At 39.3% G+C, this 14712-nt stretch overlaps 1 protein-coding gene across 1 annotated transcript in view; it reads right to left on the bottom strand.

The window, feature by feature from the left end:
- The window catches only part of KCTD19 (potassium channel tetramerization domain containing 19), a 955229-nt gene that overhangs the window by 153743 nt on the left and 786774 nt on the right, over positions 1–14712 (bottom strand). Inside the window, 2 exon segments of the mRNA XM_044079536.1 lie at positions 3633–4201; positions 4439–4555. Coding sequence (XP_043935471.1) covers positions 3633–4201; positions 4439–4555 — 686 coding nt within the window.

Raw genomic sequence — 14712 nt, 5'->3', positions numbered from 1 at the left:
ATTTTCCTCAGGTAGGCTGCAAATTTTGGAGGTGTAATGGGTAAGAAAATGGTAATTGGGAGCATATTTTCTGGGAGTATAATAAGTTGGCGGACTTTAAAGATTCCCTGCAGATTGCTCTGTCAGAGATACCGGGCGAGCAAATTGGTGTAACTAAGGAAATTATGTTTTTGAGCTATGATACAGAACTAGAATTGCTTAGACATAGTAAGGCCTTGCTGAGTCTAATTATGGTGGTTGCCAAAAAGAAATTACTAGAAAATGAAAATCAAACTCTGGGATTCAGCAAACTTCCATGTAGGAATAGCTTCTTCCTGCACAGAAGGGACCGTTCCCATACAGCATGGCAGAGTGCCCTGCTTATTCATGAAGGCATGCTGCCATGCTGTAATACGGACACGGTTCTGTGCATGAGTGCAGGGTGTGTGTCTGAGAGCAGTGCTCTCACGATACACATGCTCCCTGCACACCAGAATTGCTGTAAAGCAATTTAAAAAGAGCAGGAGATCGCTCATCACACCTCTCAACCCGTTAGAGTAAGAAATCTGGAGAAAAGGGGACAACTTTTAAATATTGCTAGTACAAACTTAGAAAGTTGATAGAATAACATGTTTTGCATTAGCATGCATCATCTGGAGGGTATGAAGTCTAAAACGCATACTTCCCAATCCTTTAGAGTAAGAAATCTGGAGAAATGGGGACTACTTTTAAATGTTGCTAGTACAAAACACAAATAAACCAGGAAAGCAGAACTGCAAAAAGACAAGCTGACCAACCACTGAACCTCTTTATTATTTAGCGCTTTCTTCTGGCATTCGCCTCAAGACTTTATCAGACTGAATTAAAAACATTAAAGACTTGATTATATACAGAACTGGTATATCACATGTTTGAATCTTAAAAATGATAGGCTGAAAGCCCAATCAATCAACCCTGAATACAATACAATTTAGTAACCCCCAGCAGGCAGATAAAAAGCACTTGCAATGTGCAATGCTGTTCAAATAATTTGTATAAGTTATTTTGTAAAGATTATAAATTATGTTATTCCAAACATTTTTCATTAACTTGTTTGAAATCGTGTTTACCAAGGAACCAGTGTATCAAACCATGTACTTTATGAAATGACAATAACTACAAATGAAACTCAGACTTGAGTTTTAAGAAATAGAACACATGTCATTCAAACCAGGCTCTTTTAAAGCATTACATCTGAGCTGACAGAGCAGTTCCTTGTATTCAAGGAACCAAACTACTGGCCCTCCCCTGCTATTCTCTGTGTGAATTTGTTCTAAAACTGACAATTTAAAATAATGCTGTGGATGCTCCATTATGTGTTTAGCCAAAGCATTATTCACATTTCCTTTCTTGATGTCATAGGCATGCTGATAAATCCACCTATTTAAACCATTTATTGTTTTTCCAATATAAAATTGGTCACATGTTTGACAGATTGCAATGTAAACTACACATTTGCTTTGACAATTATATTTTCCTTTTAAGTGAACATATCCATACACCCTTATACAAATGCTGCTAGATTCTAGAATATAGGGACATTGTGCACAATGTCCACATTTTCTCATATGTCCCTCTCTATTCCTTGAAAAATTACTTTCCAAGAGATTTTTTATACACTTATCTCTCCTATATATTACACAAGGCTTATCTCCAAGTCTTGTTTTACAGCGGTCATCTGTACTGAGTATTGTCCAGTTGTTGTATAGGACTTCTCGAATGTTGTAATAAAGGGGGTTAAATGTAAGAATCATAGCATGCTTAAAGGATTTAGTACCTCCTTCCTGTCTATCTGCTGACATGTTCACCGCCACCACCCCAAGAGAAGTATCAGAAATAAATCCCAAAAGTGGAGTGAAATATCCACTACTTCTTTTCCCTATCCATCTATCCAGGATTGGGTCAATAAATGTCCCAGGGTAACCCATCCAACTAAACATAGTTCTAAGTTTGTCAATTTCCTTTAGGAACACAGTAAATCCACTTATCATCCTTGCTAACCTAACACCCTGTCCTTTTACCAAGGATTTTTTCTGGTGTATAGGATGGCAACTATCAGAATGTAACAGGGTATTTGAATATGTAGGCGTCCTAAACAAAGTAGAAGTGAATCTATGGTTCTCTATATCAATTTGTATGGTGATGTCCAGAAAATTAATGTACTCAAAATTTGTTTCCATAGTAAGGTTTAAGAACCCAGTATTTGAATTCAAAAAACCAAACAAATTGTTGTAGTTGTTCACCTGTGCCATCCCAAAAGATTAATAAATCATCTAGATATCTACCATAAAATCTACAGTGTTTAAAAAGTTCATGTTTGAACACTGTAGTGAGCTCCCACTTGTTTAATACAACACTGGCAAAGGGGGGTGCAAGCCGCCCCTATCGCAACTGCTATTTATTGCTTAAATAACTGGTTTTTGAATAAAGTTGTTTTGCAAAAACAACTCCATAAGGATCCTGTACATTAGAATTCTAGAGTGGCAATGTGTAGAATAGGTACACAGGTAGTCACAGAACATATTGATACCCTCCTCATGGGGTATCACTGTAAACAGATCCTTTATGTCCATGGTCACGAGTATCAAATTATCCGTATATATGTCCCCTTGTACCTTTTATAAGCAATCCCAGGAGTCTTTTAGTACATGTGAATGTTGATCTGAAACATGTTTTAAATTGTGATCAACGAAGTTTGCCAAGTTGAAAGTTTCTGAGGCTTTGGCATCCACTATTGACCTAAGGGGAGGGTCCTCCATACACTTGTGTATCTTTGGGATGCCACAAAACGTGGGGATGCGTGGATGTTTTTGTGTTAAAAACCCATGTTCATCAACAGAAATTTGGTTGTTTAGTAACAGATCATTTAAACAAATATCAATATTCCTGTAGGAAATATTTAATTAATTTCTTGATATTTCCTCATAGGAATCAGTAAACAGGTGTGTTTGCATTTTGTCTATATACATACTTTGGTTCATTATAACCAGCCCCCCACCCTTGACTGGTTTCATCACCCTTATAAAATTACTATTAACTATTTCATTTAATAAGTCGACTTCACTGTTAGAGAGATTATGTAAAACCTCCCTACTTTTATCAGAGTGTAACCTTCTGATTTGTTCCATGCCAAGACTCTCAAAAACATGTAATGTAGGGTGCAGGGGTGGGTTGAATGTACTGTTTTTTTTGCATTCACTTGTATTAATATATCTGTTGTCTCTGTTAAAGTACATTTTAAAGTTCAGTTTCCTGACAAACAATTTTAATTCTAGTAGGGAATTTTCTATTCTAGATGTTCTGGTAGGTACAAAATTCAATCCTTTTAATAAGTTAGCCCATGATATACTAATGTCTGTGTCACTATAGTTATAAATTTTAAAGTCACCAAACTCATCCGTGACTATGGTGCAAACATGTCCTGCATCTTCTTCTACCACCTTTCTGGCAACCCTCTCCCACTCCCCCTGTATTGCCTGCCCCTGTTGGAATAGAAATTCTGGGAATTGCCACACACCCCCCATCCTCTCCTGGTTGTAGTAGTTCTGTTGCCAGTTTTGGAGGCGCTCTGACCTCCTCAAAGGTACATCTAAAGGGGCTGTTTATTTTATTACCTTGTTTGTGTTTTCTTCACCCAGACCAGGTTCTCCCATAGTGTCATTGTCCTCTTGTCTATCGTATGTTCTTATGATATTACTGTTAGGCAATGGGTATTCTCTTCCCTCCTCATATTCTAGTTTATCTCTCTCCAGTTTATTGCCCTTTTTGTTTTTTAACACAATCATAGCTTTGTCCACATTATCCAACACAGCATTATACTCATTCACTTTAGTCTGAAATAACAAGTCGTTATGCAATGTTTCATTCAAAACATCAGTTCTAGATTTTAAACTGTCCATTTTCTTGTCATTGTCTCTAATAAGCACTTCAAGTAGCTCACATCTATGCCTGTTGAACATGGCAAGTAATTTATTATATAAATCAGACCCATAAACAGTACCTGTTGGAAATTTCCAGGTTCTAAGTCCTTTTGATATTTGTTGACTGCGAACACATTCTCTGAGGTAGCAGTTATCCATCTGAAGCTTCCGCAGTTTAGTCACCTCTTTTTCAAACCCTTTAAGCTGTTCATCAAAGGACTTGCCTGCTATTTTCCACTCCAAAATCACACTGAATACCATTCCTAAACCACTCAGAAAACAAACAAGCTGTGGCCATCTCCACTGCATTGCAGCCATCATTGTTGTTCCCACCTCCTGCAGGGTTGTAGCCAATGGAAGAGCCGCTCATTCGTTTGGACGAGGAAATAGGGCTTCCCTGCCCTAAAGGGATGGAAGCAGTTTGAGTTGCATTCGACCCTTGTGTTGTGCAATTATTTTGCCAAAGGTAGTAGGAACAGCCAATAAGTTCCTCCCCAAACCAGAAATCTGTGCTGTCAGCACTTCAATCAGTGCTGACAAGTTTCCAATAGATGTTGTCAGCTCTTGTAGGGGAACAAATCCAGTGGTATCCACTCCAGCTCCTTGCTCTATATAAACTAAAAGTACAAAACACCAATAAACCAGGAAAACAGAACTGCAAGGAGACAAGCTTACCAACCACTGAACCTCTTTATTATTTAACGCTTTCATCTAGTATTCGCCTCAAGACTTCATCAGAATGAATTAAAAACATTAAATACTTGATTATATACAGAACGGGTATATCACATGTTTGAATCTTAAAAAATGGTGGGCTGAAAGCCCAATCAATCAACCCTGAATACAATACAATTTAGTAACCCCCTAGCAGGCAGATAAAAAGCACTTGCAATGTGTAACTACAAATTAAACTCAGACTTGAGTTTTAAGAAACATGAGATAAAACACATAATTCAAACCAGGCTCTTTTAAACTATTACATCTGAGCTGCCATAGCAGTTCCTTGTATTCAAGGAACCAATCTACTGGCCCTCCCCTGCTATTCTCTGTGTGAATTGTTCTAAAATAATGCCAATGTTGTATTAATCCAGTGGGAACTCACTACAGTGTTCAAACATGAACTTTTTAAACATTGTAGATTTTATGGTCGATATCTAGATGATTTATTAATCTTTTGGGATGCCACAGGTGAACAACTACAACAATTTTTTTTTTGTTTTATGAATTCAAGTACTGGGTTCTTAAACCTTGCTATGGAAACAAATTTTGAGTACATTAATTTTCTGGACTTCACCATACAAAAAGATATAGAGAACCATAGATTCACTTCTACTTTGTTTAAGAAACCTACATTTTCAAATACCCTGCTACATTTTGATAGTTGCCATCCTATACACCAGAAAAATTCCCTGGTAAAAGGACAGGGTGTTGGGTTAGCAAGGATGATAAGTGAATTTACTGTGTTCCTACAGGAAATTGCCAAACTTAGAACTATGCTTAGTAGGAGGGGTTACCCTGGGACATTCATTGGCACAATCCTGGATGAAGTCATAGGGAAAAGAAGTAGTGGATATTTCACCCCACTTTTGGGATTTATTTCTGATACTTCTCCTGGGGGGGGGGGGGGGTGACGGTGAACATGTCAGCAGACAGACAGGAAGGAGGTACTAAATCCTTTAAGGATGCTATGATTCTTACATTTAACCCCCTTTATTATAACATTCGAGAAGCCCTATACAACAACTGGATGATACTCACTACAGATGACCTCTGTAAAACACGACTTGGAGACCAACCTTGTGTAATATATAGGAGAGATAAGTGTATAAAAAAATTTCTTGGAAAGTACATTTTCAAGGGGGAGAGAGGGGGACATATGAGAAAATGTGGACATTGTGCACAAAGTCCCTATATTCTAGAATCTAGCAGCATTTGTATAAGGGCGTATGGATATGTTCACTTAAAAGGAAAATATAATTGTCACAGCAAATGTGTAGTTTATATCGCAATCTGTCAAACATGTGACCAATTTCATATTGGAAAAACAATAAATGGTTTAAATAGGCGGATTTATCAGCATGCCTATGACATCAAGAAAGGAAATGTGAATAACGCTTTGGCTAAACACAAAATGGAGCATCCACAGCATTATTTTAAATTTTCAGTTTTAGAACAAATTCACACAAAGAATACCAGGGGAGTGCCAGTAGATTGGTTCCTTAAATACAAGGAACTGCTCTGGCAGCTTGGATGTAATGCTTTAAAAGGGACTGGTTTGAATGACGTGTTCTGTCTCATGTTTCTTAAAACTCAAGTCTAAGTTTCATTTGTAGTTATTGTCATTTCATAAAGTACATCGTTTGATACACTGGTTCCTTGTTGTACACGATTTCAAACAAGTTAATGAAAAACATTTGGAATAACATAATTTATAATCATTACAAAATAACTTATACAAATGGTTTAACAGCATTGCACATTGCAAGTGCTTTTTATCTGACTGCTGAGGGTTACTAAATTGTATTGTATTCAGGGTTGATTGATTGGGCTTTCAGCCTGTCATTTTTTAAGATTCAAATGTGATATACCAGTTCTGTATATAATCAAGTCTTTAATGGTTTTAATTCATTCTGATGAAGTCTTGAGGCGAATGCCAGACGAAAGTGCTAAATATAAAGAGGTTCAGTGGTTGGTCAGTTTGCCTCCTTGCAGTTCTGTTTTCCTGGTTTATTGGTGTTTTGTACTTTTAGTTTATATAGAGCAAGGAGCTGGAGTGGATATCACTGGATTTGTTCCCCTACAAGAGCTGACAGCATCTATTGGGAACTTGTCAGCACTGACTGAAGTGCTGACAGCACAGATTTCTGGTTTGGGGAGGAACTTATCAGCTGTTTCTACTACCTTTGGGCAAAATAATTACACAATACAAGGTTCGAATGCAACTCAAACTGCTTCCATCCCTTTAGGGCAGGGAAGCCCTATTTCCTCGTCCCAATGAGCGAGCGGCTCTTCCATTGGCTACAACCCTGCAGGAGGCGGGAACAACAATGGCAGCGGCAATGCAATGGAGATGGCCACAACTTGTTCGTTTTCTGAGTGGTTTAGGAACGGTATTCAGTGTGATTTTGGAGTGGAAAATAGCAGGCAAGTCCGAGGAACCTTTGATGAACAGCTTAAAGGGTTTGAAAAAGAGGTGACTAAACTGTGAAAGCTTCAGATGGAAAACTGCTACCTTAGGGAATGTGTTCACAGGCAACAAATATCAAAAGGACTTAGAACCTAGAAATTTCCAGCAGGTACTGTTTATGGGACTGATTTATATAATGAATTACTTGCCATGTTCAACAGGCATGGATGTGAGCTACTTGAAGTGCTCATTAGAGACAATGACAAGAAAATGGACAGTTTAAAATATAGAACTGATGTTTTGAATGAAACATTGCATAACGACTTGTTATTTCAGACTAAAGTGAATGAGTATAATGCTGTGTTGCTTAATGCGGACAAAGTTATGATTGTGTTAAAAAACAAAAAGGGCAAAAAATTGGAGAGATAAACTAGAATATGAGGAGGGTAGAGAATACCCATTGCCTAACAGTAATATCATAAGAACACATGATAGAAAAGAGGACAATTACACTATGGGGGAACCTGGTTTGGGTGAAGAAAACACAAACAAGGTAATAGAACAAACAGCCCCTTTAGATGTTTCTTTGAGGAGGTCGGAACGCCTCCAAAACCAGCAACAAAACTACTACAACCAGGAGAGGATGGGGGGTGGCAATTCCCAGAATTTCTATTCCAACAGGGGCAGACCATACAGGGGGAGATGGAGAGGGATGCCAGAAAGGTGGTAGAAGAGGATGCAGGACATGTTTGCACCAGAGTCACAAATGAGTTTGGTGACTTTAAAATGTATAACTATAGTGACACAGACATTAGTACATCATGGGCTAACTTATTTCAAAAAGGATTGGATTTCGTACCTACCGGAACATCTAGAATAGAAAATTCCCTACTAGAATTAAAGTTGTTTGTCAGGAAACTGAACTTTAAGATGTACTTTAACAGAGACAACAGATATATTAATACACGTGAATGCAAAAAAAAAACAGTACATTCAACCCACCCCTGCACCCTACATTACATGTTTTTGAGAGTCTTTACATGGAACAAATCAGAAGGTTACACTGATAAATGTAGGGAGGTTTTGCATAATCTCTCTAACAGTGAAGTCGACTTACTAAATGAAATAGTTAATAGCCATTTTAAGGGTGATGAAACCAGACAAGGGTGGGGGGCTGGTTATAATGAACCAAAGTATGTATATAGACAAAATGCAAACACACCTGTTTACTGATTCCTATGAGGAAATATCGAGAAATTAATTAAATATTTCCTACCCTAATATTGATATTTCTTTAAATGATCTGCTACTAAACAACATCAAATTTCTGTTGGTGAACATGGGTTTTTAACAGAAAAACATGCACACATCTGCACGATTTTTGGCATCCCAAAGCTACACAAGTGTATGGAGGACCTTCCCCCTTAGGCCAATAGTGGATGCCAAAGCCTGAAAAACATTCAACTTGGCAAAATTCATTGATCACAATTTAAATCATGTTTCAGATCAACATTCACATGTACTAAAAGACTCCTGGGATTGCTTAAAAAAGGTACAAGGGGACATATATACGGATAATTTGATACTCGTGACCATGGACATAAAGGATCTGTTTACAGTGATACCCCATGGGGAGGATATCAATATGTTCTGTGACTACCTGTGTACCTATTCTACACATTGCCATTCTAGAATTCTAATGTACAGGATCCTTATGGAGCTAATTTTGCAAAACAACTTTATTCGAAAACCAGTTATTTAAGCAAAAAATAGGAGCTGCGATGGGGCGGCTTGTGCCCCCCCCCCCCTTTGCCTGTGTTGTATTAAACCAGTGGGAACTCACTACAGTGTTCAAACATGAAATTTTTAAACACTGTAGATTTTATGGTAGATATCTAGATGATTTATTAATCTTTTGGGATGGCACAGGTGAACAACTACAACAATTTTTTTTTGTTTTTGAATTCAAGTACTGGGTTCTTAAACCTTACTATGGAAACAAATTTTGAGTACATTAATTTTCTGGACATCACCATACAAAAAGATATAGAGAACCATAAATTCACTTCTACTTTGTTTAGAAACCTACTTATTCGAATACCCTGCTACATTTTGATAGCTGCTATCCTATACACCAGAAAAAATTCTTGGTAAAAGGACAGGGTGTTAGGTTAGCAAGGATGATAAGTGAATTTACTGTGTTCCTACAGGAAATTGACAAACTTAGAACTATGCTTAGTAGGAGGGGTTACCCTGGGACTTTTATTGACCCAGTCCTGGATGAAGTCATAGGGAAAAGAAGTAGTGGATATTTCACCCCACTTTTGGGATTTATTTCTGATACTTCTCCTGGGGGGGGGGGGGTGACAGTGAACATGTCAGCAGATAGACATGATGGAGGTACTAAATCATTTAAGGATGCTATGATTCTTACATGTAATCCCCTTAATTACATTTGAGAAGTCCTATACAACAACTGGACGATACTCACTACAAATGACCTCTGTAAAACAAGACTTGGAGACAAGCCTTGTGTAATATATAGGAGAAATAAGTGTATAAAAAATCCTTGGAAAGTAATTTTTCAAGGGAGAGAGAGGGGCATATGAGAAAATGTGGACATTTTGCACATTGTCCCTGCATTCTAGAATCTAGCAGCATTTGTATAAGGGCATATGGCTATGTTCACTTAAAAGGAAAATATAATTGTCAAAGCAAATGTGTAGTTTACATCGCAATCTGTCAAGTATGTGACCAATTTTATATTGGAAAAACAATAAATGGTTTAAATAGTCAAATTTATCAGCATGCCTATGACATCAAGAAAGGAAATGTGAATAACGCTTTGGCTAAACACATAATGAAGCATCCACAGCATTATTTTAAATTTTCAGTTTTAGAACAAATTCACGCAGAGAATAGAAGGGGAGGGCCAGTAGATTGGTTCCTTGAATACAAGGAACTGCTCTGGCAGCTCAGATGTAGTGCTTTAAAACAGCCTGGTTTGAATGACGTGTTCTGTCTCATGTTTCTTAAAACTCAAGTCTGAGTTTCATTTGCAGTTATTGCCATTTCATAAAGTACATGGTTTGATACACTGTTTCCTTGGTGAACACGATTTCAAACAAGTTAATGAAAAATGTTTGGAATAACATAATTTATAATCATTACAAAATAACATACAAATTGTTTAACAGCATTGCACATTGCAAGTGCTTTTTATTTGCCTGCTGGGGGTTACTAAATTGTACTGTATTCAGGGTTGATTGATTGGGCTTTCAGCCTATCATTTTTTAAGATTCAAACGTGATATACCAGTTCTGTATATAATCGAGTCTTTAATGTTTTTAGTTCATTCTTATGAAGTCTTGAGGCGAATGTCAGACAAAAGCGCTAAACAATAAAGAGGTTCAGTGGTTGGTCAGCTTGATTCCTTGCAGCTATGTTTTCCTGCAATATTGCTAGTACAAACTTAAAAAGTTGACAGAAAAACAGGTTTTGCATTAGCATGAATCATCCGAAGGGTACGAAGTCTAAAACGCACACCTCCCAACCTGTTAAGAGTAAGGAATCTGGACAAAGCCAAAAATTAAATAAAAAAAATTAAAGTATGTTAACCTCTCAAAGTCACAGGAAAGTACAGTTTTGTACCTACCATAAATGTAGATGTTCGAAGATCCACATTGCTGCAGTCCTAACACTTGGGTAGTCCGCTGTCCCAGTCGGCCCGAATACCAAAGTATAAGGCTGACGTCGGTCAAGGCGCATTAGTCTGACGTCAGGACGCCAGGGTACAAATGCGCATGACCGACGTCATATCCTCAGTCTTTTCTTGCCCCAGATGTCAGAAGACCCTAAAAAGATAAGGCCAAAACCAAAAAACACCAAACACTGCTGTACCAAACAAATGTACAATATATACAAATTTACAAAAGTACAACCCCACCCACACAACCACCCCTAAACACAGAGGGGAGGGAGGGAGGGTAAATTGGACTGCAGCAATGTGGATCTTCGAACATCTACATTTATGGTAGGTACAAAACTGTACTATGTTCTTCATCTCACATTGCTGCAGTCCTAACACTTGGGTAGAATCCCAAAGCAGAGGGTAGGGAGGCTGGCAAATCATAAAGAAGCAGGAGCTGTCAACATGCCCTGCAAAATAGCCGTGGCAAAACCAGCCCTAGATTTAGAGTAGAGGGGAAGGTGGTAATGCTTAGAGAAAGTATGCACTGAACTCCAAGTAGCTGCCTCCAAAATATCCTTAGTTGCCACCCCCCTTAGAAATGCTGTTGAAGTGGCAGTAGCCCTAGTGGAATGAGGCCTAATTCCAGCTGGAATCTCCTTGCCATGATGGGAATAACAAAATGCAATGCAAAACCCAATCCACTTAGAAATAGTTTGTTTTGACACAGGCTTGCCCTGAGAACTCAAAGCAAAAGAAACAAACAACTGCTGAGACTGCCTAAAATCCTTAGTCCTGCTTAAATAATAACGCAACTGCCTGTGTACATCTAAAGTGTGCAAAATCTTTTCCCCCTTATTTTGGGGATCTGCATAAAAAGTAGGCAAATGAATAGTTTGGTTTAAAGCCACACTAGTGACCACCTTAGGCATAAAGGAAGGATTAGTACGTAATGATACCCTATCCTTATGGAAAATCAAAAAAGGCTCAACCGCCATAAGGGCCTGCAATTCAGAAACCCTTCTTGCAGAAGTAATGGCCAACAAAAAAGCAGTCTTCCATGACAAGTATTTCAAGTCAGCAGTAGCCGCAGGCTCAAAAGGTTGTAGAGTAAGTTTCTCCAACACAAAATTGAGGTCCCAAGCAGGAGTAGGAGCTCTACGTGGGGGTCTTATATTCTTTGCCCCTCTAAGAAATTGCTTGAACAAAGGATGAGAAAACAATGGTGGGTCACAATCATAGTGAGCTGAAATTGCTGCAGCATGAATCTTAATGGAAGAGAAAGACAAACCTTTGTCCAATAACTCAGTAAGATATTGAAGAGCCACACTCAAATTAGGCTCAGAATCCTCCAAATCCTTTGCTGCACTCCAAAATAAAAATCTCTTCCATTTTTCTGCGTACACTTTCCTTGTACTAGGTCTTCTGGCTTCCATAATCACATTCAAAACTTGTTGAGGAAGTTGAGACCTGCTGTGGTTCAAAACAGAATATGCCAGGCTGTTAGATGAAGAGAGTGAAGCTTGACATTGAGTAGATGACCGTCCCTCTGAGACAATAGGTGTGGAATCAAAGGTAAAGGCCAAGGAGGCTTCCTTACCAGACTCCTCAGTAATGGGTACCAGTGTTGCCGAGGCCAATCTGGAGCTATTAAAATCATCCTTGGCTTGTCTTGTCTGACCTTTAGGAGTACCTTTGGGAGGAGAGGCAGAGGTGGAAAGGCATACACATGAAGATTTTTCCAACTGAAAGAAAGAGCATCCACTTTCCAAGCTGTGTGATGAAACCTTTTGTGCAAAACTTTGGCAGCTGGTGGTTTAGTGGAGAAGCGAACAGATCTATGTCTGGAGTTCCCCATGACACTGTCAATTTCGAAATACATGAAGATCCAGTTTCCAATCGTGGGGATCCATGATTTGCCTGCTTAACACATCTGCTAAGGAGTTCTGTGCTCCGGCAGAAACCTTGCCTGAAGATTTAGTTGCAAGCTGAGCGCAGTCTCCCACAAAATCATTGCTTGCCTGCATAGAGGATAAGAATGTGTTCCCCTTGTTTGTTGATGTACCACATGACAGTTGTGTTGTCTGTTAGAATCAACACCTGCCCTGGAAGAAGTAACTCCTTGAAAGCCATTAATGCAAACTGGACTGCTAACATCTCCTTCATGTTGATATGTAGATGCTGTAGTCTGGCAGGCCACTTGTCTTGTATCCACTTTCCATTCAGATGAGCTCCCCAAGCTATGTCTGAGGCATCTGTCGTTAGAATCTGACTCGCCTCTGGCCGGGTCACAGAGAGTCCCTTGTTTAGGTGACATTCCTGAGCCCACCACAAAAATTCCTTTTGAATGCAAGGTATTATTTGAATGACAGTGTCCAAATCCTGGCAGTGCTGTGTCCATACATTTTGAGATACCATTGCAGCTTCCTCATATGCAGTTTGGCATTGGGAAGCACCAGAATACAAGATGCCATGAACCCTAAGGCTTGAAGGACTGTCCTTGCAGTCAGCCCGGACTGAAGAGATAGTTGATGGAAGTAAAGGGAAAGATTCTTTTGTTTGTCCGGGGTTAAAAAGGCCATCTGTTGCTGTATTCAGTCTCACACCCAGAAAGCACATGTCTTGAGAGGGTACTAGACTGGACTTTATTTCGTTCACAGAATACCCCAGGCATCTTAGCACTGCTATCACATATTCCAAATGCTGAAAAAGGTCTTCCTTTTCTTGAGCCAGAATCAGGCAGTCGTCCAAGTAAGGATAGATTTGTATTCCTTTTAGCCTGAAGTAAGCTATCACTGGAGCCAGAACTTTTGTGAATACTCTGGGCGCAGTAGATAAGCCAAAGGGCAATGCAGAGAACTGATAATGGGAATTCCCAGCTCGAAAACGCAGATACTTCCTGCAACTTAGTCTGATAGGCACATGAAGGTAAGCCTCCTTGAGATCTAAAGTTACCATCCAGTGATCTTTTCCCAGCAGAGGTAAAAGCTGTTGTAACGTCAACATTTTGAACTTGGGAATGTCCAGATAAGTGTTGAGGATAGATAAATCCAAAATTGGTCTCCACGTGTTCCCCTTTTTGGTACTAGGAACAGGCGAGAATAAAATCCTAGGCCCCTTTCTGGCACAGGAACCGGCTGAATGGCCCCTATTTGGAGTAACAGAGAAATTTGCTTGTGGGCCTCTTTTCTTTGTAGAGGAAGAATGTCTGGCATGCCTTTGAAAGGAGGCAAGGTATGGAAATAAAACCTGTAACCGTGGTGAATGATATCCAATACCCATCTGTCTTGGGTAATTAAATTCCAATTTTCTTTGAAAAGTGCCAGCCTTCCTCCCAAAGGTGCTGCCAGACGAGAAGGCTCTGGCAGCTGAAAAGGCAGGTCATTGGGTCTGCTTACGAAAGGACTGACCCCTGCCCTCACCAGAAGACTGAGCAGGTGAACTCCCTGTTCTAGGCCTAAAAGAACCTTGAGCTCTGCCCCTACCACGTCTAGACCTACCCCTAGACTGGGAATCACAAGAAGGATATGTCCACCCCTTAGTAGGCCAATTTCTACTAAACTTCGGAGGCTGAACCTGCAAAAAATCTTTAACAGTCTGCATAGACTTAGCCTTGTCCTCCATTTTCTTTAAAACTGCTTCCACAGGCGAACCAAATAACACATCAGACTGTAACGGAGCATCTAAAATCCTTGTCTTAACATGCTCAGCTAAATTCTGATCCCTCAGCCAGGCGTGCCTGCGAAGAACAGAACCAGTGGCAGCCACCCTGGAAGAGGCCTGTACAGCATCAAAACCACATTGCAAAGAATGCTTACCCACCTGTTCAGAAACATGAACTAAATCCTGCAACTCTTTACACTCAATACCTTCCGCCAGAGCATCCACCTTAGACTTCAATTGTGTAAGGAGATAATTTTGGTATTTTAACATGTGGAACTGGCAATTCAAAGCCCTCA

The sequence above is a fragment of the Protopterus annectens genome, chromosome 8.part0 (assembly GCF_019279795.1).
Source record: "Protopterus annectens isolate FY-2018-M chromosome 8.part0, PAN1.0, whole genome shotgun sequence".
Taxonomy (NCBI): Eukaryota; Metazoa; Chordata; order Ceratodontiformes; family Protopteridae; genus Protopterus; species Protopterus annectens.
This window is presented reverse-complemented; position numbering and strand designations above follow the sequence as displayed.